This window comes from Heptranchias perlo, chromosome 13 (genome assembly GCF_035084215.1).
Source record: "Heptranchias perlo isolate sHepPer1 chromosome 13, sHepPer1.hap1, whole genome shotgun sequence".
NCBI classification, from domain to species: Eukaryota; Metazoa; Chordata; class Chondrichthyes; order Hexanchiformes; family Hexanchidae; genus Heptranchias; species Heptranchias perlo.
This window is the reverse complement of record NC_090337.1, coordinates 31,738,557-31,764,948: the sequence shown is the minus strand read 5'-3', so window position 1 is coordinate 31,764,948 and position 26,392 is coordinate 31,738,557. Positions and strand designations below refer to the sequence as shown.

The following is a 26,392-nucleotide window of genomic DNA, read 5'->3' as shown; positions in this document are numbered from 1 at the left end:
ATGGTTAGGACTAATAGTACAGACACATTTGGCTTATGCACCCTTCAGTCCTTTACTAAAAAACAGAAAAGCTGACAATGGTGCAAGTGAAGAAAATAGCTTCTTTATTTATCCTCTGGCAAAATAACAGGTGCTTTTAAATTACTAATTAGTCTGTATTATGGATAGAAATGCATTCATAGACTCCTCTGATGGCTGAGCAAGTAGCTGATCTATATGGACCAGGAAGGTACTAAGCTCTATCACAGTTTGTACTGAGGGTGCAGTAGGGATTCTAAAATTGGCCTCAATACCCCAGACCCAAGGAGAGGTTATAAAACAAATGTCAGCCAAGGCTCCAGCTCCCAATTGCTATCCATTGAACCTCATTGGAATTGTGCGGAGACAGAATTGAATTTGGCTCCGAAACCTCTCCAAATTGCCTGCCAATATAATGGCTTTCAGGTGGGATGCGAAGTCTATATATTGTGATGCACGAGGCATTGCAGTTGTGTGGGACAGGATGGATGGACCAGAGGGTCTTTTCCTGTCCGACATTGTCCTTATGTCCATATAACTAATAAGGCTGAAGAAGTCTGTCAATCTGAGGAAACTGCAGAATGGACAGTTTTACAGGTGAATTTCCAACTTGCAAGCCACAAATTGCACCAAGTGCTTTAAATCGCAAAATAAACTTTATTTCTGTGACATGCATTAGTTTCATTTTACTTACGGTCAGAAGTATCAGAAGACCCATCATGACTCCTAACATTATGTCAAGGTTATTAGTTAATCCTCCAGCCCACATAGGACCCAATATTGTGGCAATCCCACCAATTGAACGACGGAATCCTTGACTGAATCCTACAAGAAAGGAAGCACTTCAGAGCTAGACATCCATATATAAAAAGTAGTGTAAACTGTACTTTGGACAAAATTAACCTTTCCTCAATCACTTTATTGGCCTTTTCATAATGTTAGAAACACCATTAAAATTATGAATCAAAACCTGTGTTTTTAAAAAGAAATATAGGAAAGCATGGTAATTACAGTTCATTGCTTGAGCACAGGCCAAATGGGACAAGACTTTGTCACCCCCAACTTTCACACAAACAGTAATGCTGAAAAAGGGTTAGAGTAGTTAAAGGCTATTTGGAACAAAAGTGGAGCAGGACTTCCACCTTCCTTCAGATAGTGACGCCGCTGTAAATTGCAGGGGTCTCTCGCATGTGGGCTGTGTAAATGCAGTCTACAACGCTCAGATTTGCTGGAGGGGATAGGGGAGGGAGGAGTTAGGCCGCAAATCTCTCATGAAGATAAGAGGGGCAGAAAATACCTGGAGGTGATATAAAACCTGCTGCTCTTTAAAAAAAAAGGGCAATAGCAGCATTGGAGCAAGTGGACACCTGGGTGACAAAGATGGTAGCCAAATTGAAAAAAACAAATGGCAAACTTTAGGGAACTGGATCTTTATGTCCTTGTAACAGAAATATGGAGCAGGAGGGGAGGTTTGTTTGGGTTAGGCGTCAGAGTTAGGTATATGCTTTGTGGAGGAAGGTTGCTACGGCAGTTCCTTGAACTCCTTGTATTGCAGGAAGTTTAACAACCTCACCAAGAACTGTTTCCTCTGGCCCTTCCTTGCAGTTTCTTTTTACGAATGGTACTCCTTCATTCATTACTTCCACGGTGCTAGAGGAGTCAGCTGAAAGCGTGGGGTGAAAGTGGGATCTTATAGTGGGAACGGCAGCTCCGCAAGTCAGTCCCTGCTTCCCGGGCCTGCAGGTTCAGAATGCGGAGGTCCTGATCTTAAAAAATGTTAGATGAGGACTGAGGACAATCTGAGAAGACCCCATGCAGCTGACAGGTGTAATAAATTGGATAGCCATGTGGTGAAGGATGGAATATTAGAGCCTGGTCTTCAGTTGCTTCCAAGCCTTTATTCACATTACCCACAACACACCCTAGATAAGTCTCATATAAATGGATACAAGTGTCCCCAATTGATATGCACCACTTGAATACATTTAACACAGTGATATAAATCATATGGATACAATTAACAGATTCCCTTCTCTCTCTAAATAAAAAAATAACTTTATATATGCACACAATACAAACAAAAATTTCAACTATCAAGAACTTCCATACTCTGTACAACTTATACTATTCAAAAGCATTACATTGTGAGATGACCCTTCTCCAGGACCCCTAATAATTTTTTCATACATGTATCTCTTTTAGTAAAACAATCCGACAGTTGATGCCTTGAATCCACCTATTTAATTTTAGAGATTTCCTTTCTCTCCAGCATTTGTTTCAAGCCAGCAAGGTCAATCTGTAATCTTTCCTCACTCACATTTTTCGTAGTGTTTATTATCCCACATTGAACGATAGTATACCCATTGAATGTTACGTAGACAATCTTCAGAGCTCCCATTGCACAGGGTGTCACTCAAAATATTTGTCAAGTAGAATCCCATATCCACTGCATCGACAAGAGCCAGTGTTTCAGCAGCCAGAGTACTTCTAACCACCTTTTCATTTTCTTAGCTTCCCAAGCTAAAGGACAACATTTCCCATTCTCACCCATAAGAAACACTCTGAAACCAGCTGCACAAGAATACCCATCAGGAAGATTAGCATATGAAGCATCGCTAAAGATAACTAGCTTCATTTTCTTTGGGTCACCCAAGGATGGGAACTTAAGTATGCATTTATCTATATTTAATTTTCGTAATGTTTTATTTACCCATAAAACATTCTCTACTGTGGGGTGTTTCATTGAAGTACTTAACTCGAACACATCAAAACTAGCATCAGGTCTAGTCTGAATGCACAACCAGTTCAACTGACCAATCAAACTTCGTATTTGCTCTGTCTCGTCTTTGGATATAGCATCACTTAGTATGATTCACCAGAATGGGAGTAACACTCTCTAAAAAGGACTGTTGATTTAAAGTTATACCAGACCCACTGCTAAACCATTGCTTCCTTAAGCAGACCTCTTCTGAGGCATCGCAGAGAGCGATATGGACTGGAGACTCTGGTGTAACCGTACCATGTGCCTCTAAACCAATATATTTAAAAGCCCCACAAGCCCGACTCCCAATTTTAAATTCTACTCTAATCTTATTGACGAATCTTAAATTCCGCAATACCACTGCATAAGAAATCAACATGCATCATGAAGATGACAAAGTTTTCCATTACGGTACCAATAAAACGTTGCGGGATCTGATTTTAGTTGGCACAACCTATTTTCAGCAAAACAGATCTCACCGAAAAATACCATATATCTGATTTTACTTCGTTCAGGAAGCGACAACGCCAAGGCCATGCCTTGTTTTCTCTTTGGTGGCAGAGTAGTAACCAGTGTCTATATATCAATCGCACTCTTCCACTGGTCAAAGAAACATAGAAAAAAAAATAGGAGCAAGAGTAGGCCATCTGGCCCTTTGGGCCTGCTCCGCCATTCAAAATGATCATGGCTGATCGTCTAACTCAGTACCCTGTTCCCACTTTTTCCCCCCATATCCCTTTAGCATGAAGAAATATATCTATCTCCTTCTTGAATACATCTAATGACTTGGCCTCCACTGCCTTCTGTGGTAGAGAATGCCACAGGTTCACCACCCTGAGTGAAGAAATTTATCCTCATCTCGATTCTAAATGGCATACCCCATATCCTGAGACTGTGACCCCTGGTTCTGGATTCCCCAGCCATCGAGAACATGCTCCCTGCATCTAGTCTGTCTAGTCCTGTTAGAATTTAATATGTTTCGATGAGATCACCCCCTCATTCTTCTAAAGTCTAGTGAATATAGGCCTAGTCAACCCAATCTCTCCTCATACATCAGTCCCCTTTCCCCATCCACCACCCTAAACATTCACTCCCTTCACCACCAGTGCACAGTGGCTGCAGTGTGTACCATCCACAGGATGCACTGCAGCAACTCGCCAAGGCTTCTTCGACACCACCTCCCAAACCCGTGACCTCTACCACCTAGAAGGACAAGAGCAGCAGGTACATGGGAACACCACCACCTGCACGTTCCCCTCCAAGTCACACACCATCCCGACTTGGAAATATATCGCCGTTCCTTCATAGTCACTGGGTCAAAATCCTGGAACTCCCTTCCTAACAGCACTGTGGGAGAACCTTCACCACACGGACTGCAGCGGTTCAAGAAGGCAGCTCACCACCACCTTCTCAAGGGCAATTAGGGATGGGCAATAAATGCCGGCCTTGCCAGCGACGCCCCCAGCCCATGAACGAATTTTAAAAAGTCCTGCCATCCCAGGAATCAGTCTGGTAAAGCTTCGTTACACTTCCTCCATGGCAAGAACATCCTTCCTCAGATAAGGAGACCAAAACTGCACACAATACTCCAGATGTGGTCTCACCAAGGCCCTGTATAACTGCAGTAAGACATCCCTGCTCCTGTACTCAAATCCTCTTGCAACGAAGGCTTCCTAACTGCTTGCTGCACCTGAATGCTCGCTTTCAGCGACTGGTGTACAAGGTCACCCAGGTCTTGTTGCACCTCCCCTTTTCCCAATCTATCACCATTCAGATAATAATCTGCCTTTCTGTTTTTACAACCAAAGTGGATAACCTCACATTTATCCACATTATACTGCATCTGCCATGTTCTTGCCCACTCACCCAACTTGTCTAAATCACATTGGAGCCTCTTTGCATCCTCCTCACAGCTCACATTCCACCCCAGCTTTGTGTCGTCTGCAAACTTGGAAATGTTACATTTAGTTCCCTCATCCAAATCATTGATATATATTGTGACTAGCTGGGGCCCTAGCACTGATCCCTGCAGTACCCCACTAGTCACTGCCTGCCACCCGGAAAAAGACTAGTTTATTCCTACTCTCTGTTTCCTGTCTTTCTACCAATTCTCAATCCATGCCAGTATATTGCCCCCAATCCCATGTGCTTTAATTTTGCACACTAACCTCTTGTGTGGGACCTTATCAAAAGCCTTCTGAAAATCCAAATACACCACATCCACTGGTTCTCCCCTATCTATTCTGCTAGTTAGTTACATCCTCAAAAAACTCCAGTAGATTTGTTAAGCATGACTTCCCTTTCATAAACCCATGCTGACTATGTCCAATCCTGTTAATGCCTTCCAAGTGTTCTGTTATCATATCTTTCATAATAGACTCTAGCATTTTCCCCACTACTGATGTTAGGCTAACTGGTCTATAATTCCCTGCTTTTTCTCACCCTCTTTTTAAAAATAGTGGGATTATATTTGCCACCCTCCAATCTGTAGGAACTGTTCCAGAGTCTATAGAATTTTGGAAGATGACCACCAATGCATCCACTATTTCCAGGGCCACTTCCTTTAGTACTCTGGGATGTAGATTATCAGGCCCTGGGGATTTATCAGCTTTTAGCCCCATTAATTTCCCTAGCACTATTTTTTTTTACTAATATTGGTTTCCTTCAGTTCCTCCCTCTCACTAGACCCTTGGTTCCCCAACATTTCCGGGAAGTTATTTGTGTCCTCCTTTGTGAAGACAGAACCAAAGTACATGTTTAATTGTTCTGTCATTTCTTTGTTCTCCATTATAATTTCCCCCATTTATGACTGTAAGGAACCTACATTTGTCTTCACTAATCTTTTTCTCTTGACATATTTATAGAAGCTTTTACAGTCAGTTTTTATGTTCCCTGCTAGTTTGCTCTCATACTCTATTTTTCCCCTCTTAATCAATCTCTTTGTCCTCCTTTGCTGAATTCTGAACTGCTCCCAATCCTCAGGCTTGCCACTTTTTCTGGCAATTTTATAGGTCTCCTCTTTGGATCTAATACTATCCTTAATTCCATAATGGTCATATGATTCAACTCCGAGAACATAGGAGGGAAATCATACCTCAACAATTTAAACTGGCTTTCAGCCATTTTCCACAAGGACCACAAGGCTTTCAAGTTTTTTTTAATGTCCAAAAAAAAAATCGTATTTTCCAACCTCCACCTTTAGGCAACCATCCTCTGCTACCATGTAATAAATTAGATAGCCAGGTGGTGAAGGATTGAATACTAGAGCCTGATCTTTAGTTGCTGTCAAGCCTTTATTCACAGAGATTCACATTACCCACAACACAACCTAGATAAGCTCTCATAAGGTGGATACAAGACCCCCCCCCAATTGATATGCACCATCTGTATACAATTAACACTAATGGATATAAATCATATGCATACAGCAGAGGTCATGGCAAAGTCCAATACCATCCTCAGGGTCAATATCCAAGAAGGATTAGACACAATGCAATGCTACCCAGAGTGGGTGGTGGCTGCATGAATATCTGCAGTTGTCCTCCCTGACTAAGGCCTAAGACCTCCAGAGCAGACAGTACATCCAAAGTGGATGCTTTGGCCATTGGCCTTCAGGCCTTGGAGGACCATTTAGAGAGAACGATGGAAAGCAACTTCCAGGGGCTTCAGGGTGACATTTCAGCATCTGCAGGATTTAACTATCATCAGGTTTTCTTTCCCATTGAACAGTCGGCATTCAAATACAGAACCCAGCACAAATGGCATGGTTAGAGTCTGTCTCTCCTGATGACAGCTCAAGAGACTTTTCTAGCCAACCCCCTCAATGCCTAGTCATGTATGCATCAGGATACAGGACCAAACTGCCCATGCAGCGGCATTGGTGATCCAGCTTGCTGAAGAGTCCTCTCAGGATATGGAAAGCCTGGGACAAGGGTCACCTCAGGCTCAAGAAATTTGTGACACATCACAGGAAAGCACCCTCGTATCTCTGCTCCTCAGGTATCATCTTGGTGCAGCACCAGGATAGGTTTAAGAACAGCTGAGAGGTACCCCCAGGAAGCTGTGGAAGCTACATCATTAAATAAATTTAAAACAGAAATCGACAGTTTCCTAGAAGTAAAGGTAATTAGGGGTTACGGGGAGCGGGCAGGAAATTGGACATGAATTTAGATTTGAGGTTAGGATCAGATCAGCCATGATCTTATTGAATGGCGGAGCAGGCTCGAGGGGCCGATTGGCCTACTCCTGCTCCTATTTCTTATGTTCTTATGTACCAGGGGTAGGCACAGTGGTAATAAGATGCATTTGCTGAAAATATCCATGTGTACAATAAAACCACTGTGTCATATGAAGTTTAATTGCAAGTTAATCTGCTTGTTTTTTTTGTAAGGAATCTTACACCACCAGGTTATAGCCCAACAATTTTATTTTAAAATCACAAGCTTTCGGAGATTGTCCCCTTAGTTAGGTGATGTAGCTTCGTCAGGTGAGTACTCACCTGACGAAGGGGACAATCTCCGAAAGCTTGTGATTTTAAAATAAAATTGTTGGACTATAACCTGGTGTTGTAAGATTCCTTACATTTATCCACCCCAGTCAATCACCGGCATCTCCACATCATTTTTTTTGTGTTTGAGAGGATGTTTGGAGGTCAGTTTGCAACGGTACAGAATTCCTTCTATGCCTCCTTAAGCAGACCTCTTCTGAGGAATCGCAGAGAGCGGCATGGACTGTAGACTGGTGTAACCGTACCCTGTGTGCCTCATCATTTTCTCTTCCTCCACTCCACTCCACTTCTATTATAAAAGACATAGATGCACATTACCAACAATGAACTCCATGAGAGGCTTCATGACAGAAGGGTGGGAAGCAAAAGACTTCCCTGCCTGAAACTGCTGGAAGACAACTTCCAGAATCCTCTGTTAGTTGCATAACTGAGAAAACATTTTTCTAATTGCTTCAGTTAAAGCCCATGTTTTGGACAAAATGTGTGGACAGTCAAAGCCTCTGAACTCAACCACTTCCTGGATTAACAAGTCATTCAGGCAACTTACCCCACTTTTCTAACTTAAATCAGGTACAATTCTAGTATAAATTTTTATTTTTTAAAATTGGTTCTCGGGATGTGGGCAATGTTAGTAAGGCTGCATTTATTGCGTATCCCAAGTTGCCCCAATAAGATGGTAATGCGCCTTGTCCTTGAACTGCTGCAGTCTTTGTCGTGATGCTGCTCCCAGAATGATGTTAGATATTGACCTAGCGATGATGAAGAAATGGCAAAATACATCCTAGTCAGGATGGCATGCGACTTGGAGAGGAACTTGGAAGGGGACGGTGTTTCCACGACATTGCTGCTCTTCTCGGTGATGGAGGTCGCAGGAAAGTGAGGGGCTGTTGAAGTAGCCTTGGTGAGTTGCTGCAGAGTATCCTGTAGATCAAACATGCTGCAGCCACAGTACGCTAGCGATGGAGTGGGTGGATATTGAGTTTGGTGACATGGATGCTCAATGAATTACTCTATCCTGGATGGTGTTGAGGTTATTTATTTAGAGCTGTTGCAACTGCACCCATCCAGGCAAAGAGTGAGTTTTCCATCACACTTTCGGAGTTCTCTAGATTCAGGAACTGTCCCTCTAGATTGGAAAATTGCACATGTCACTCCGCTTTTTAAGAAAGGAGAGGGAAACCGGGGAATTATAGACCAGTTAGCCTAACATCTGTTGTAGGGAAAATGCTGGAGTCTATAATTAAGGATAGGGTGACTGAACACCGAGAAGTTTCAGTTAATCAGGGAGAGCCAGCATGGATTTGTAAAAGGTAGGTCGTGCCTGACAAACCTGATTGAATTTTTTGAAGAGGTGACTAAAGTAGTGGACAGGGGAATGTCAATGGATGTTATTTATATGGACTTCCAGAAGGCATTTGATAAGGTCCCACATAAGAGACTGTTAGCTAAGATAGAAGCCCATGGAATCGAGGGAAAAGTACAGACTTGGTTAGGAAGTTGGCTGAGCGAAAGGCGACAGAGAGTAGGGATAATGGGTAGGTACTCACATTGGCAGGATGTGACTAGTGGAGTCCTGCAGGGGCCTCAATTATTCACAATATTTATTAACTACTTAGATGAGGCATAGAAAGTCTCATATCTAAGTTTGCCGATGACACAAAGATTGGTGGCATTGTAAGCAGTGTAGATGAAAACATAAAATTACAAAAGCGATATTGATAGATTAGGTGAATGGGCAAAACTGTGGCAAATGGAATTCAATGTAGACAAATGTGAGGTCATCCACTTTGGATCAAAAAAGGATAGAACAGGGTACTTTCTAAATGGTAAAAAGTTAAAAAAACAGTGGATGTCCAAAGGGACTTAGGGGTTCAGGTACATAGATCATTGAAGTGTCATGAACAGGTGCAGATAATAATCAAGGCGGCTAATGGAATGCTGACCTTTATATCTAGAGGACTGGAGTACAAGGGGGCAGAAGTAATTCTGCAGCTATACAAAACCCTGGTTAGATCGCACCCGGAGTACTGTGAGCAGTTCTGGGCACCGCACCTTCGGAAGGACATATTGGCCTTGGAGGGAGTGCAGCATAGGTTTACTAGAATGATACCCAGACTTCAAGGGTTAAGTTACGAGGAGAAATTACACAAATTAGGGTCGTATTCTCCAGAGTTTCGAAGGTTAAGGGGTGATCTGATCGAAGTTTTTAAGATATTAAGGGGAACGGATAGGGTGGATAGAGAGAATCTATTTCTGTTGGTTGGGGATTTTAGGAGTAGGGGGCACAGTCTAAAAAATTAGAGCCAGACCTTTCAGGAGCGAGATTAGAAAACATTTCTAAGTTTGGAACTCTCTTCCGCAAACAGCAATTGATACCAGCTCAATTGCTAAATTTAAATCTGAGATAGATAGCTTTTTGGCAACCAAAGGTATTAAGGGATATGGGCCAAAGGCAGGTATATGGAGTTAGATCACAGATCAGCCATGATCTTATCAAATGGCAGAGCAGGCACGAGGGGCTGAATGGCCTACTCCTGTTCCTATGTTAGTACTGACTGGAGCTTTGTAGATGTGAGATAGGCTTTGAGGGGTCAGGGGTGAGCAACTTGTCGCAGAGTACCCAGCTTCTACTCTGCCCTTGTAGCCATGGTTTTGAAATGGCTAGTCTGGTAAAGCTTCTGATCAATGGGTATCCCCAAGATGTAGATGGTGGTAAACACTGGTTCGGCCACAACTGGAGTATTGTGTCCATTTCTGGGCACCGCACTTAGGAAAGATGTGAAGGCCTTAGAGAGATTTACTGGAATGATTCCAGGGATAAGACACTTTAGTTACGTGCACAGACTGGAGAAGCTGGGGTTGTTCTCCTTGGAGCAGAGAAGGTTGCGAGGAGATTTGATAGAGGTATTCAAAATCATGAAGGGTCCAGACAGAGTAGATAGAGAGAAACTGCTCCCATTGGCAAAAGGGTCAAGAACCAGAGGACAAAGAGGAAATGAGGAAAAGCTTTTTTTTAAAAAAACACACCAAGTGGTTAGGATCTGGAATGCACTGCCCAAGGGGGTGGTTGGAGGCAGATTCAATCATGGCCTTCAAAAGGAACTGGATAAGTACTTGAAACAATTTGCAGGGCTACAGGGATATGGTGGGGGAGTGGGACTAGCTAGATTGCTCTTGCATACAGCTGTTGAGGACTTGATGGGCCGAATGGCCTCCTTCCATGCTGTAACTTTTCTATGATTCTATGTGGGGGACTGGGCTTTCTCTCATTCGAGACTATCATTACCTGTTACTTAGGTGCCACAAATGTTACTTGCCACATGTCAGACCAGGCCTGAATATTATCCAGGTCCTGCTGTAGACTGGCATGGGCTATTTCATTATCAGAGGAGTTGGGAATGGAGAGGATCACTGTGAAATAATCAGTGAACAGCCCCACTCCTGATGATGTTTCTTTGGGTCAGGCATGACATATCTGGTCTTCCTTGGTCTAAATTAGTAAAAAGGCTGTGTAGCTTTCAAATTCATATTATATTGTTTGTATTGCCTTCAAAGATGTGCATCATACAATGTTGTTAAAAGGATTTTAGAAATAATTGCTTAATAAAAATGTATCATCAATGTAAAATGCATACCATAATTCCCAGTCCTACATGCCACAGCAAATCAGCTATGCTATAAACATTATGTAAAGCTGTGTAGCAGTTGGGGCACATTAAAACCTACTTCCAATCTAAACACTTATCACAAAAAGGCAGGGGGAGGGAAATCACACCCAACTGACCTTGTGTTTTCTCTGCTGTAACTTTTGAAAACAAAGATACTTGAGAAACGGCAACAAAAGGCAACCCCAGAATTTGGAGAAACACACCTACCACAAACTCCGATAACAAAATGGCAAAACTCCCTGCAAAGAAAAAAGACAAGAGGATCACACCGTTAGAAACCAGGCCAGTAACTACTGAAGAGTACGTATAAATTCATGGATAATTGGACACAATAAGGTTGCTATTTATGAGTTTGGAAAACACTAAAGGGAGAAGCAGGCGTTATGGATATATGACCCTCGAGTAAAACTATTGGTCTGGGAACTGTGCTGCCAGAAGTGTGGCAGTCAGGGTGCCTACCTGTACTGACGACCCTGAAACTATTCCAAGGGATGGGCTAATTTGCATAATGGAGCCAAGCACCCACAGAGCTAAAGGGGCACTGGAAACCTGGAGCAGCACTTTGCCACTCCATCAGGAAACAAAATATATAGTCATAATATATAATTGTGAAGCTTACCAGTGTGTTTCATGGTAGTATACCAAGAATTAGCACCTGTGTGTGCTCAACAGGATTGTTTTAAATCAAAACAATAGGGCAAAAATGGTTAGATATTTTTCACTAATTCATATGATTATACATGCAAAATTATCAGATACACCATTGAGGCTTATTCTGCAATCTACCTGATCAACATCAGAGAACAGAAGCACTCATTTCATCTTATTTGAGTCCACTTTAATTGTAAGGGCTATGTGAAATTTATTGATAGTAATTCCAATTCAATAACATTCCTAAATGTCAATCACCCAAGGATTAAACTTTAACTTACTTGGAGGAAGCAATGGGCATACATCATCTTAGAGAAATTACTTTCTATGCTACAGATTATAGTTTGCTCAAGAAATGTTTTATCCTAGAAAACCTAATGAAGGACATTAATAAAATGGCACAAATGCAACAGAATTGTTACCTTTGGGGTTTGCCAGGAAGATTAAACACCAAATACAAGAAATGTTGCATATGATCAGACCCACTGCCAGGATTACTCGGTCTGCAAACTTAGTGCTTAGCCACCTCACAAGAAAGAACCCAACTATTACCTAAAAAAAAAGGAAAATTGATATTTTAACACCAAAAATGCTAGTGTAGTTAATTTTAAATGCCACAATGGACAATTTCTGTATTTAGATTGTAATTTTCTTTCCATTTAGGTCAAACATCTGGTAGATTTCCAAATTATGAGTATGCAATAATGGGAATGTAGTACAAATTCAGATGTGATCCCAAGAGTGAGATATATCTGGTAACTACCAATAACTTTAAAGAATTGTCTAATCTTAATTCAAAGTTGCTTAATTTAAATCATCCGATAATCCAAATATTATTAAAGCACTAAATTCCCATTTTGTTTAGTCTTAAGAGATCTTGTGGACAAGGTTGCACGCAGTACAGCGGCATGGAGCCAAATAAAGCTCCAAGTAATGAAGATTTTGATTACATCCAAAGGTTGTATTTTTACTGCAGCTAATGATTTAAGCAGTGAGGGTGGCAGCATCCACATTGTCAATGTATTTAAATCAACTCCAGGTAGGTTTAACAAGTGTTCTGGTTGACAGCATGCAGTAGTTACATGGTACAAGACTATCTTTTCCAAAGAATCATTTCACTTCTCTCTAGAGCCGGATCACCCCAACTCTTCTGAAATGACTCTACAAAGTGTAAATCTACTCTATTGATGATTGTTTATCAAATGTTAAATCCACAATACTGTATCATGACTTTGAATTACAATTTGACTTACTTCTACACCACATATACAGTACATCAAACTGTTCTCCAATTCACCAAAGTTGAAATACTTTTGTGTGATAGGGGTGACCATTGTCTAGAATGAAAATACAGCATTATAAAACTTAAGTACATTGAACAGATTTTATTTTAAAAGGCATAACCGTACAACATATGTAAAACTTCAAACAGCTGCACAGAAAAATTTCAAATAATAGTACATAGAAATTTGAAGCTTTGTTATTTCAGTTGTTACAGATAAGAACTACAAGACCGTCTAGTAACTACCAAATTTATATATTTACTGTGGTAATTACATTTTTAAAAATTTTGGATAACTTTGTGGTAAATCATTTGCCATTAAGTACGGACATTATCACACACTTGTAGTCACTAACTGCACGAGGGCTGCTGCTAGCACAAAAAAAATGAAAACACGACACCATAATAATCGAAAGGCAATAATTGAATCCCTGAGTTCAAATGGGGGGTGGGGGGCGGTGGCGGCAGTTATATTGTAAACAACTTTAAGGTTTTGCTTTCCCACTATAAGAACTCTCATTTACATTACTGACTTGGGATCACTCACAGATAACAGTCTCAAAACATAAAAAAAAACATTTATTTTATCTATCATGCACCTCTACGCTCATCTAATGAACACGTTCATTTTTTTCTCATTTGTTAAATCGCTGATTGGTGAATAAGAAAAATAGAAAATAACCAATCATAATTTCTCCCTATTCACATCTAGCAAAAACCTGAAGTTTCCAAAATACAAGATGATCATTCCTCACCCAGCCCTTTGTCATTTCCAAGCTCAATTATTCCAATATTTTCGTGGCTGGTCAGTTATCGTCCACTTTAACTTCTGCTCATACAAAACTCTGCTGTTTCAGCGGGGAACCAATCTCAAAACTGCGCTGTCTTTGCAGGACTGAGATACCTCTGTCCATGATGGTGAAAGTCATCAATGCCTTGAGTATCTATGCAAATTAGATCTTTTAAAGCTGCTTCAAATGGCATCTATCAGACCAGCCGAACTTCAGTGCACCCCTGCATTTACTATGCAAGTAAAAATTAATGACTATCACTTTTCTCACAGAAAGCTGCGAGCAACAGGAGCAAGCTCTGCACTTTTTCAGGATGGCTGCATTCCTGAGAGTGCAGGATCTCATGGATGGACGCAATGTGGTCTTATGAGCTCTTTTCTCCAATCCTAATGAGTTTACAAATAGGAAGTAGTTCAATTCAATTCACATAGGGCATGTCTGACCATCAGCACCACATCATGTTGCTGGATTCCAGGTATTTTGGAAGCTGCCATGATATTTATCCTACAACAGTTTACACCACCACCATTTAAATGAAATATCTGGATTAAATAGATTAATCTGTGCGACCAGGGAGACCCTCGAGCTATGACTGAGAACACCAGTGCAAATTTCACAAACCCCACAGTTAAAGAAAATATGCTTCCACAAAGATAGAAATAGATCATACTATAGGCATATTAAGATTAGGCATGCTCTGTCTTTGTTACATTGAGTTACATCGAAACTACAGCACAGAAACAGGCCATTCAGCCCAACTGATCAATGCCGGCATTAATGCCCCACATGAGTCTCCTCCCTCCCTACTTCATCTGACCCTATCAGGGTACCATTCTACTCCATTCTCCATCATGTTCTTATCTAGCTTCCTCTTATACTGATGACCTCAAGTTTTGGACTCCCCTTACGTAGAAACATTTTCTCTAGGTCTACCCCATCATTATCTTAAAGATCAGGTCACCCCTCAGCCTTCTCTTTTCTAAAGAAGAGTCCCGGCCTGTTCAGCCTTTCCTGATAAGGATATCTTCTCAGTTCCGATATCATACTTGTGAATCTTTTTTGCACCCTCTCCAATGTCTCTACATCTTTTCTATAATATGGAGACCAGAACTGTGCACAATACTCCAAGTGTGGTCTAACCAGAGTCCTATATAAGTTTAGCATAACTTCTTTGCTTTTCAATTCTATCCCTCTAAAAAATGAGCCCAGAGCTGGATTTGCCTGTTTTTTGGCCTTATTAACCTGCGTTGCTACTTTTAGTGATTTGTGTATCTGTACCCCTAGATCCCTTTGCTTCTCTATCCCATTTAGACTCTTATTATCCCTAGACCACCTTATTCTATCATAATGCACCACCTCACACTTATCTATATTGAAATTCATTTGCTAATTACACGCTCATTCTGCAAGTTTATTAATGACCTCTTGCATTTTGACACATTCTTCCTTTGTATTAACTACACCCCCAATTTTGTGTCGTCCACAAATTTTGAAATTGTACTTCCGATTCCCGAATCCAAATCATTAATGTAAATTGTGAACAAGTGGTCCCAGCACTAATCCCTGTGGAACACCACTTCCCACCTTTTGCCAGTTGGAGTAACTACCCTTAACCCTTACTCTGTTTTCTGTTTTGTAGCCAGCTTGCTATCCATTCAGCTACCTGTCCCCTGACTTCACATATTCTGAACCTAGCCATGAGTCCACAATGTGGTACCTTATCGAAGGCCTTTTGAAAATCCAAATATATTGCATCTACTACATTACCTTTGTCTAAACTTTGTTACTTCTTCAAGAATTCAATTATGTTGGTCAGGTATGACTTTCCCTTCTGAAATCCATGCTGACTACTCGATTATATTTTCATTCTCTAGATCTCTTTCTATTACATCTTCGAGTAAAGATTCCATTATCTTTCCTATCACCAAGCTAACTGGTCTATGGTTCCCTGGACTAGATCTATCTCCCTTTTTAAATATAGGAATAACATTAGCTGTCCGCCAGTCCTATGGCACTATTTCCTTTTCTAATTAATTTTTATATATATGCAATAGCGCCTCTGCTATTGCTTCTCTAATTTATATTATTCGCGGATGCAATCCATCTGAACCAGGCGTCTTATCCTCCCACAGCTTATCTCCTCCCTTTCTATCTTAAGTGTTTTAATATCTTTTTCAATCTCTTCTTCGAATATCCTGCCCACCTTGTTAGTTTCCCTGGTAAATATGGCAGCAAAGTAACTATTCAATATTTCTGCCATCTTGCTGTTGTTACCTGTGAGTTTATCTTGTGCATCCCTTGGTGGCCTTATCCCTATTCACATTTTCTTTGTTATTTATGTGTCTGTAGAATACTTTACTATTTCTTTTCATATTCGTTGATAATTTAATCTCGTAGTTCCTCTTTGCTTTCCTGATTGTTCTTTTGACTTCTTTCCTAACCTCTTTGTATTCCCTTTTGTCATCCTTTCCTTTATTGTCTATGTACTGAGAGTATGCCTTTTACATTATTTTCAATTGTACTCATCTATGGTATTTCATTATTGGCTAGTTTGTTCCTGCTTTTTAAAAAGGAATATATTTCTCCTGAACTCTATTGATCACCATTTTGAATATTATCCACTGCTGTTCTAATTCTGTGTCAAAATTTTTTTCCAGTTTACCTGATCTAGTTTCACTCTCATCCCCTGAAAATTAGCTTTATTCCAAATCTATCGGGTGGGGCCGATTAGGGACAAATAAGGAGATCTTCTTGTGGTGGTAGAGGGTATGGCTGAGGTACTAAACGATACTTCTCTACTGAAGACAGGTGCGAAGAGGGAGGAGGTAGTAGCAATAGGATAGGATAAAAATAGATAAAGAGGAGGTACTTAAAAGGTTGGCAGTACTCAAAGTCACCTGGTCCAGATGGGATGCATCCTAGGTTACTGAAGGAAGTAAAAGTGGAAATTGCGGAGGCTCTGGCCACAATCTACCAATCTTCTTTAGATATGGGGACGGTGCCAGAGGACTGCAAATGTTACACCCCTTTTCAAAAAAGGGAAGAGGGATAAACCAGGCAATTACGGGTCAGTCAGCCTAATGTCGGTGGTGGGGAAACTTTGAGACACGATAATCCAGGACACAATTAATTGGCACTTGGAAAAGTATGGACTAATAAATAAAAGTCAGCACGGATCTGTTAAAGGAAAATCGTGTTTGACTAACTTGATTGAGTTCTTTGCTGGAGTAACGGGGAGGGTTGATGAGGGTGGTGCAGTTGATGTTGGGTAGATGGACTTTCAAAAGGCATTTGATAAAGCACCACACAATAGACTTGTTAGCAAAATTAAAGCCCATGGGATTATAAAATTGGCTAAAGGACAAAAAGCAAAGAGTAGTGGTGAACTGTTTTTTTTAGACTGGAGGGAAGTATACAGTGGTGCTTCCCAGGGGTCAGTATAAGGACCACTGCTCTTTTTGATAAATTTAGAGCATGGTGTGCGGACAACACAGTGTGAACTGCTGAGAGTTTGGTACGTGTGGGAGTTTAAGGGTTAATCTCTAAAATCTAGTGCATATTGCTTTCAACTGTTTAAGTTCAATTTTAAAGTTTAAATTTTTAAGTTTCTGTCAGGCTTCAGCAGAGAGCTGCTGTAGCAAGTTAATTGGTTAGCTAGATTAAACTGGTACCTGAAGGTGGGGCAGGCCTGACTCATCTGAGTCACAAACTGTAGAAATACAGGGGCCTGTCAGTGCGAACAGCACGGTGTACGGACAACACAGTGTGAACTGCTGAGAGTTTGGTATGTGTGGGAGTTCAGTGCAGTGGGGGAAGGAGGTGCTGCTTTGCCTTGCTTTTCCTAACTTTTTCCCCCAGAACGGCAGTGGATCTGAGAGTAGAAGACTGAGATTGGGGAATAAAAGCAGCAGCAGACCTGCAACAAGAGACAACTACTGTGCGACATCACAGGTGAGGCAGGAGAGTCCGAGAGGTGAGCACAGTATAAAAGGAGAGACCGAGAGCGGGAGGAGAATCTGAGAGTCTAAGGCAAGTCATGGCAGCACAGCTCGCACCCGTGATCTGCTCCTCCTGCACTATGTGGGAAGTCATGGACACTACCAGTGTCCCTGGCGACCATGTGTGCAGGAAGTGTGTCCAGCTGCAGCTACTGGCTAACCGTCTTTCGGAGCTGGAGCTGTGGGTGGATTCACTGTGGAGCATCCGCGATGCTGAGACTATCGTGGATAGCACGTTCAGTGAGGTGGTCACACCGCAGGTAAAGATTACGCAGGTAGAAAGGAAATGGGTGACCGCCAGGCAGAGTAAAAGGACTAGGCAGGTAGAGCAGGAGTCCCCTGGGGCCATCTCCCTCTCAAACAGATATTCTGCTTTAGATACTGTTGGGGGAGATGACTTATCAGGGGAAAGCAGCAAGAGCCAGGTTCGGGCCACCACGGGTGGCTCTGCTGCACAGGAGGGGAGGAAGAAGAGTGGCAGGGCTATAGTGATAGGGGATTCAATTGTAAGGGGAACAGATAGGCGTTTCTGCGGCCGCAAACGTGACTCCAGGATGGTATGTTGCCTCCCTGGTGCTAGGGTCAAGGATGTCACGGAGCGGCTGCAGGGCATTCTGGAGGGGGAGGGTGAACAGCCAGTAGTCGTGGTCCATATTGGTACCAACGACATAGGTTAAAAAAAGGGATGGGGTCCTGCAAGGTGAATTTAAGGAGTTAGGAGATAAATTAAAAAGCAGGACTTCAAAAGGTAGTGATCTCAGGATTACTACCAGTGCCACGTGCTAGTGAGTATAGGAACAGGAGAATAGACAGGATGAATGCGTGGCTGCAGGGGTGGTGTAGGAGGGAGGGATTTAGATTCCTGGGACATTGGGGCCAGTTCTGGGGAAGGTGGGACCTGTACAAGTGGGACGGGTTACACCAGAGCAGGACCGGGACCAATGTCCTCGCGGGGGTGTTTGCTAGTGCTGTTGGGGAAGGTTTAAACTAGAGTGGCAGGGGGATGGGAACCTGAGCGGGGAGTCAGAAGGGAATAAAGTGGAGAGCAGCAAGAGAGGGGAAGACCCAGGGGAAATCTACAATACAAATAGTACGAACAGTTGTTCAAGAACAAGTGAAAGGGAAAAGCGTAGAGCAGTGGAAAGAAAGTGTACTTTAGGCACGACAGATAAAATAAAAACTAGAAGGCGTAAGGCAATTAACCCAGCATCAAAGCTGTGGCAGGGGGTTGGGAACCTGAGCAGGGAGACAGAGGAAAGCGTGTCAGGAAGGGACAGAAGGTATGGAGTAAAAAGTAAAGTGTTAAAAAAGGAAAAAGCAGGAACGAAGTGTCACAAAACATATGAAAGTTCTTTATCTGAATGCACGTAGCATTCGTAACAAAATGGATGAGTTAACGGCACAAATAACTACGTATGGGTATGATCTTGTGGCCATTACAGAAACATGGCTGCAGGGTGACAACGACTGGGAATTAAATATGCCAGGGTATTTAACAATCAGGAAGGACAGGCAGGAAGGAAGGGGAGGTGGGGTGGCTATGTTAATAAAGGAAGGAATCACTAATGCAGAGAAATGATATTGGGACAAAGGATCAGGATAATGAAACAGTTTGGGTAGAGATAAGGAATAATAAGGGGAAAAAAACACTCGTGGGCGTAGTATATAGGCCTCCTAATAGTTGCAACTCTGCTGGAAGAAGTATTAATCAGGAAATAGTCGGGGCATGTAATAAGGGAACAGCTATAATTATGGGGGATTTTAACTAGACAAATCAAATTGGGCAGGGCAGCCTTGAGGAAGAGTTTATTGAGTGTATTAGGGATGGATTTCTTGAGCAGTATGTAACTGAACCTACAAGGGGGCAAGCAACCTTGGACCTGGTCCTGTGTAATGAGCCAGGATTAATTAATAATGTCCTAGTTAAGGATCCCCTTGGAATGAGTGACCATAACATGGTTACATTCCATATCCAATTAGAGGGTGAGAAGGTTGGTTCTCAAACAAGCGTACTGAGCTTGAATAAAGGAGACTATGATGGTATGAGAGCGGAATTGATTAAAGTGGACTGGGAAAATAGATTAAAGGGTAAGACGGTACATGAACAGTAGTGTTCATTTAAGGAGTTATTTTACAACTTTCAAAAAATATATATTCCACCGAGGAAAAAAGGGTGTAAAAGAAATGACAGCCATCCATGGCTAAGTTAGGAAATTAAGGATAGTATCCGACTAAAAACAAGGACATAAGGTAGCCAAACTTAGTGGGAGGATAGAAGATTGGGAAGTCTTCAAAAAGACAGCAAAAAGTAACTAAAGGATTGATTAAGAAAGGGAAGATAGATTATGAAAATAAATTAGCAAAAAATATAAAAACAGATAACAAGAGTTTCTACAGTTATATAAAAAGAAAAAGGGTGGCTAAGGCAAACATAGGTCCCTTAGAGGATGAGACTGGGAAATTAATGGTGGGAAACATGGAGATGGCAAAAATGCTGAACAAATATTTTGTTTCAGTCTTTACGGTAGAGGACACTAAGAATATCCCAACACTGGACAAACAGGGGGCTCTGTGGGGGAGGAGCTAAATACGATTAAAATCACTAAGGAATTGGTACTCAGTAAATTAATGGGACTCAAGGCTGATAAATCCCCTGGACCTGATGGCTTACATCCTAGGGTCTTGAGGGAAGTGGCAGTAGGGATTGTGGACGCTTTGGTAATAATTTTCCAAAATTCTCTGGACTTGGCAAAGGTCCCGGCAGATTGGAAAACTGCTAATGTAACACCCTTATTTAAAAAGGGTAGTAGGCAGAAGGCTGGAAATTATAGACCAGTTAGCCTAACATCTGTGGTGGGTAAAATTTTGGAGTCTATTATTAAGGAGACAGTAGCGGAACATTTGGATAAACATAATTTAATAGGACAAAGTCAGCATGGCTTTACGAAGGGGAAGTCATGTCTGACAAATTTGCTTGAGTTCTTTAAGGATATAACGTACAGGGTGGATAAAGGGGAACCAGTGGACGTAGTGTATTTAGACTTCCAGAAGGCATTCGACAAGGTTCCACATAAAAGATTATTGCTCAAGATAAAGAATCACTGGATTGGGGGTAATATTCTGGCATGGGTGGAGGATTGGTTATCTAACAGGAAGCAGAGAGTTGGGATAAATGGTACATTCTCGGACTGGCAACCAGTGGTGTTCCGCAGGGGTCGGTGCTGGGTCCCCAACTCTTTACAATCTATATTAACGATTTGGAGGAGGGGACCGAGTGTAACATATCAAAGTTTGTAGATGATACAAAGATGGGAGGGAAAGTGGAGAGTGAGGAGGACATAAAAAACCTACAAGGGGATATAGACAGGCTGGGTGAGTGGGCGGAGATTTGGCAGATGCAATACAATATTGGAAAATGTGAGGTTATGCACTTTGGCAGGAAAAATCAGAGAGCAAGTTATTACCTTAATGGCAAGAAACTGGAAAGTACTGCAGTACAAAGGGATCTGGGGGTCCTAGTGCAAGAAAATCAAAAAGTTAGTATGCAGGTGCAGCAGGTGATCAAGAAGGCCAACGAAATGTTGGCTTTTATTGCTAGGGGGATAGAATATAAAAACAGGGAGGTATTGCTGCAGTTATATAAGGTATTGGTGAGACCGCACCTGGAATACTGCATACAGTTTTGGTGTCCATACTTAAGAAAAGACATACTTGCTCTCGAGGCAGTACAAAGAAGGTTCACTCGGTTAATCCCGGGGATGAGGGGGCGGACATATGAGGAGAGGTTGAGTAGATTGGGACTCTACTCATTGGAGTTCAGAAGAATGAGAGGCGATCTTATTGAAACATATAAGATTGTGAAGGGGCTTGATCGGGTGGATGCGGTAAGGATGTTCCCAAGGATGGGTGAAACTAGAACTAGGGGGCATAATCTTAGAATAAGGGGCTGCTCTTTCAAAACTGAGATGAGGAGAAACTTCTTCACTCAGAGGGTAGTAGGTCTGTGGAATTTGCTGCCCCAGGAAGCTGTGGAGGCTACATCATTAAATAAATTTAAAACAGAAATAGACAGTTTCCTCGAAGTAAAGGGAATTAGGGGTTACGGGGAGCAGGCAGGAAATTGGACATGAATTTAGATTTGAGGTTAGGATCAGATCAGCCATGATCTTATTGAATGGCGGAGCAGGCTCGAGGGGCCGATTGGCCTACTCCTGCTCCTATTTCTTATGTTCTTATATTAATGACCTGGACTTGAATATAGAGGGTATAATTTCAACGTTTGCAGATGACACAAAACTCGGAAATTTAGTAAACAATCTGGTGGATAATAACAGACTTCAGGAGGACATAGATAGACTGGTGAAATGAGCAGACACATGGCAGATGAAATTTAACACAGAAGTGTGAAGTGATGCATTTTGGTAGGAAGAATGAGGAGAGGCAATATAAACTCAATGGTACAATTTTAAAGGGGGTGCAGGAACAGAGAGTCCTAGGGATGCACGCACACAAATCTTTGAAGGTGGTAGGACAAGTTGAGAAGGCTTTTAAAAAAGCATATGGGATCCTGGGCTTTATTAACAGAGGCACAGAGTACAAAAGCAAGGAAGTTATGCCAAACCTTTATAAAACACTGGTTAGGCCTCAGCTGGAGTACTGTGTTCAATTCTGGGCACCACACTTTAGGAAGGATGTGAAGGCCTTAGAGCTGGTGCAGAAGAGATTTACTAGAATGGTACCAGGGATGATGGACTTCAGTTTTGTGGATAAACTGGAGAAGCTGGGGTTGTTCTCCTTAGAACAGAGAAGGTTAAGGGGAGAGGTGTTAATGATCATGAACGGTTTTGACAGAGTAAATAAGGAGAAACTGTTTCCAGTGACAGAAGGGTCGGTAGCCCAAGGACACATATTTAAGGTGATCGGCAAAAGAGCCAGAGGCGACATAAGGAAACATTTTCTTTTTTTAAGAACACAGGAAGTTGTAGTGATCTGGAATGCCCTGCCTGAAAGGGTGGTGGAAGCAGATTCAATAGTAACTTTCAAAAGGGAATTAGATAAATACTTGAAGTAAAAAAAATTACAGGGCTATGGGGAATGAGCAGAGAAATGGGACTAATTGGATAGCTCTTTGAGACCTGGCACAGGCACGACGGGCCAAATGGCCTCCTCCTGTGCTGTACCTACTTCGCTACTATTACTTTGGTCTTTGTCTTACTTATGTCTTTCTCAATCATTATTTTAAACCTTATTATGTTATGATTGCTATTGCCGAGATGTTCTCCTATGCTTACTTCACTTATCTGTTCTGGTTTATTTCCCGTAACTAGATCCTCTCTTGTTGGGCTTCTCACATACTGGGTAAGAAAGGAGTCATGTACACACTGTAAAGACCACAACATGGATCACTTAATTATAGCATCTGAGTGCAATGAATGTTAAATTACCCTGCGAAGCAGCAGCCTTATCTATGCCTAGTCTTGCCAAGCTGCTGGACACTCCTTCAGTGTGCATTGAATTTCCTTAGAATACAATCTATATTAATTATTTAGATGAAGGGACTGGGTGTAATGTATCCAAGTTTGCTGACGATGAAAAGCTAGATGGGAAAGTAAACTGTGAGGAGGACACAGAGTCTGCAAAGGGATATCGACAGGTTAAGTGAGTGGGCAAGAAGGTGGCAGATGGAGTATAATGTGGGGAAATGTGAGGTTATTCATTTTGGTAGGAAGAATAGAAAAGCAGAATATTTTTTAAATGGTGAGAAACTATTAAATGTTGGTGTTCAAAGGGACTTGGGTGTCCTCGTACAAGAAACACAAAGTTAGTATGCAGGTGCAGCAGGCAATTAGGAAAGCAAATAGCATGTTGACCTTTATTGTAAGGAAGTCTTTCTACAGATGTACAGGGCTTTAGTGAGACCTCACCTGGAGTACTGCGTACAGTTTTGGTCTCCTTATCTAAGGAAGGATATACTTGCCTTGGAGGCGGTGCAATGAAGGTTCACTAGATTAATTCTTGGGATGAGAGGGTTGTCTTCTGAAGAGAGGTTGAGTAGAATGGGCCTATACTCTCTGGAGTTTAGAAGAATGAGAGGTGATCTCATTGAAACATACAAGATTACGAGGGGGCTTTACAGGGTAGATGCTGAGAGATTGCTTCTCCTAGCTAGAGAGTCTAGAACTAGGGGCATAGTCGCAGAATAAATGGTTGGCCATTCACGACTTAGATGAGGAGGAATTTCTTCATGCAGAGGGTTGTGAATCTTTGGAGTTCTCTACCTCAGAGGGCTGTGGATGCTAAGTCATTGAATGTATTCAAGGCAGAGATGGATAGATTTTTGGACTCTAGGGGAAAAAAAAATTAATCTGATTGAATAGTGGAGCAGGCTTGAGGGGCCGTAGGGCCTACCCCTGCTCCTATTTCTAATGTTCTTATGTACTGTGATTTGCATTAGAGCAAATTGAAGGGTTGCATTGAGGCTTTTGAAGCCACAGATCAGGTCACACTTCAGCTCATTCCTCACTAATGCAAATCCAGATAGGTCAGATTCATGGACATTGGTCCCCAAGGCTCCCATAGCATCACTTAAAGCCTGAAGAATCCACAGCTCTGCTTAGAATCTTGGTTAAGGGCTGCTTCGTTGCAGATGGCTGTAGATCTGTTATGTGATCAAATACCAGTGCATTGTATGGCTTCCATACCTTGGAGGGTACTCTGTATATTCTCGAATGACTCAATGAATTGATGGTGGCTAGAAAATTGCATTATTTTGTATGCAGACCCTGAATTTCACCAATACTGCAACACAGAAGCTGAAGGTGGCTGTAACGTAGCCCTCTGACCAGCTTGCTCCGGCTTTAATGCTTCACCTGCTCATCCTCAGTCACAGTGCACTCTAACCTCTAAGTCTAAATCTGAATTCCACCAGAGTAGATATTCCTGTCTTGGTGCTTGCAAGAAGAAGAAAGCTGCTGGGTGCTATGAGGTAATAGGCTCAGCATCCTCTGCTCGTGCAGTTGGCTGCTCCTCAGCGACACTCGTTGAAGCACAAAAGGAACAAGCATTACAAATGATATCAGCAACACATTCCTTGTAACAAACGTGATTTGACAATTTATGCCATGCCAAGATACTGCAATGCAAATTAAACTCTCCTTTGCTGCACTTCTCTCAAAATCAATTCCAGGGTTCGCTATGTAAAGGGAAAGACCTCCGTCCTCCCTTGCACTACTTTCAGTCATATTCCAATGCAGTACAAAAGTCTTAAAGTCATAGCAATAGTTCTGAATTTGTTGTTGCACTGGGTAATCAGTCCTTCAACCTGCAAGGTCCAATCAGCATTGGAAGCTATGAATAACTATTTAAATGAGCTGTCACAAACCCAGGATCCACTGAATGAATTTGTGACACGAGATACACTCGTACACTTCTGGGCACACCAGCACTGAATTCCTATCAAACAATTGATCCTTAAACTACACTGAAATGCCAAGAAGGAATGCTTCCCCATTCCCAATTTAACAGGCAAAGATAGACACACATTTCCTGTGGAGGAAAGACACCTGCAACTATACAGTTTTCTCAATCTCTCCTCTTATAGGGCTCGATATTAGGATGGCAGCGGGGGGGGGGGGCAATTGGGCGCGTGGGTAACGCGCCCGGTGAAATCTGTCTGCCCCGCGCACGATCGCAGCCTAATTGGATCCACTTACCTGGTCTTCCGGGTTCCCCGCTGCTGAGCTGCGCGCGGGCTGACTGCGCATGCGCAGTAAGGTCTGTCAGCTGGAGGAGCTCTATTTAAAAGGGGCAGTCCTCCACTGACTGATGCTGCAAGAAATAGGAAAAATTACAGCATGGAGCAGCCCAGGGGGAAGGCTACTCCCAGGTTTAATGATGCCTCACTCCAGGTATCATTAGATGGGGTGAGGAGGAGGGGGAGGACAGAGATCTTCCCCCTGGCGGGCGGGAGGAAGCTGCCTGCCTCTGCCACCAAGAAGGCCTGGCTTGAGGTGGCAGAGGAGGTCACCTGCACCACCAACATATCGCCCACCTGCATACAGTGCAGGAGGTGCTGCAATGCCCTAAGTAGGTCAGCCAAAGTGAGTACACTTACTCATTCCCCTACACTCCCTCTGCCACATCACCGCCCCCACCCCACATCTCCTTCTGCACTGCCAACACTACTCTGTCACATCACCCCTCACACCCATTCAAACCTCATCCTCATCTTACCTGCATTTACTCACCTCGCCAGTACTCATCCCGCCACTACCACTCAACCCAATCCTCATACAATCTCATGGCTCTATCTCATACTCACCCTCTCATGCATCTCTCACAGTCAGCCTCACTCAACCTGCCACTACCTGTGCTGCAGCCACAGGACATGCATCACATATGTGCAGTAGGAAGCGTAAGGCAAACGTGTCGTGAGCATGAAGGGGATGCACAAGGGTGTTTGAGGGTTTGTCATGGTTTTTACTTATATTGAATTTCTGACCAACTCACATCACATATTATATTGGCACCACTACTGCCACGTCTTTGCGAATCTTGTCTGGTTTGTGCAATAATGCCCTTCCCTGAGGATCACAATGAAGACCCACACCTGATGCCACCCATTGTATCACTGCAGAGTGGGTGTAGGTGTATTTACAGGACTCTTTTGTGCAGACGACTGAGATGTCGGCGATGTTCCCGGTGGCCCCCTGGCAGG

The 26,392-nt window shown here is 42.4% G+C and overlaps 1 protein-coding gene across 2 annotated transcripts in view; it reads right to left on the bottom strand.

The window, feature by feature from the left end:
- mfsd8l1 (major facilitator superfamily domain containing 8-like 1) overlaps positions 1-26,392 on the bottom strand; it is a 68,364-nt gene that overhangs the window by 7,863 nt on the left and 34,109 nt on the right. For both annotated transcript variants that reach the window (XM_067995289.1, XM_067995290.1), the window contains exons 8-11: positions 12,859-12,942; positions 12,028-12,157; positions 11,071-11,193; positions 713-843 (exon numbers count right to left, since the gene is read on the bottom strand). In XM_067995289.1, the coding sequence (XP_067851390.1) occupies positions 713-843; positions 11,071-11,193; positions 12,028-12,157; positions 12,859-12,942 (468 nt within the window). The remainder of the gene's footprint in view (positions 1-712; positions 844-11,070; positions 11,194-12,027; positions 12,158-12,858; positions 12,943-26,392) is intronic.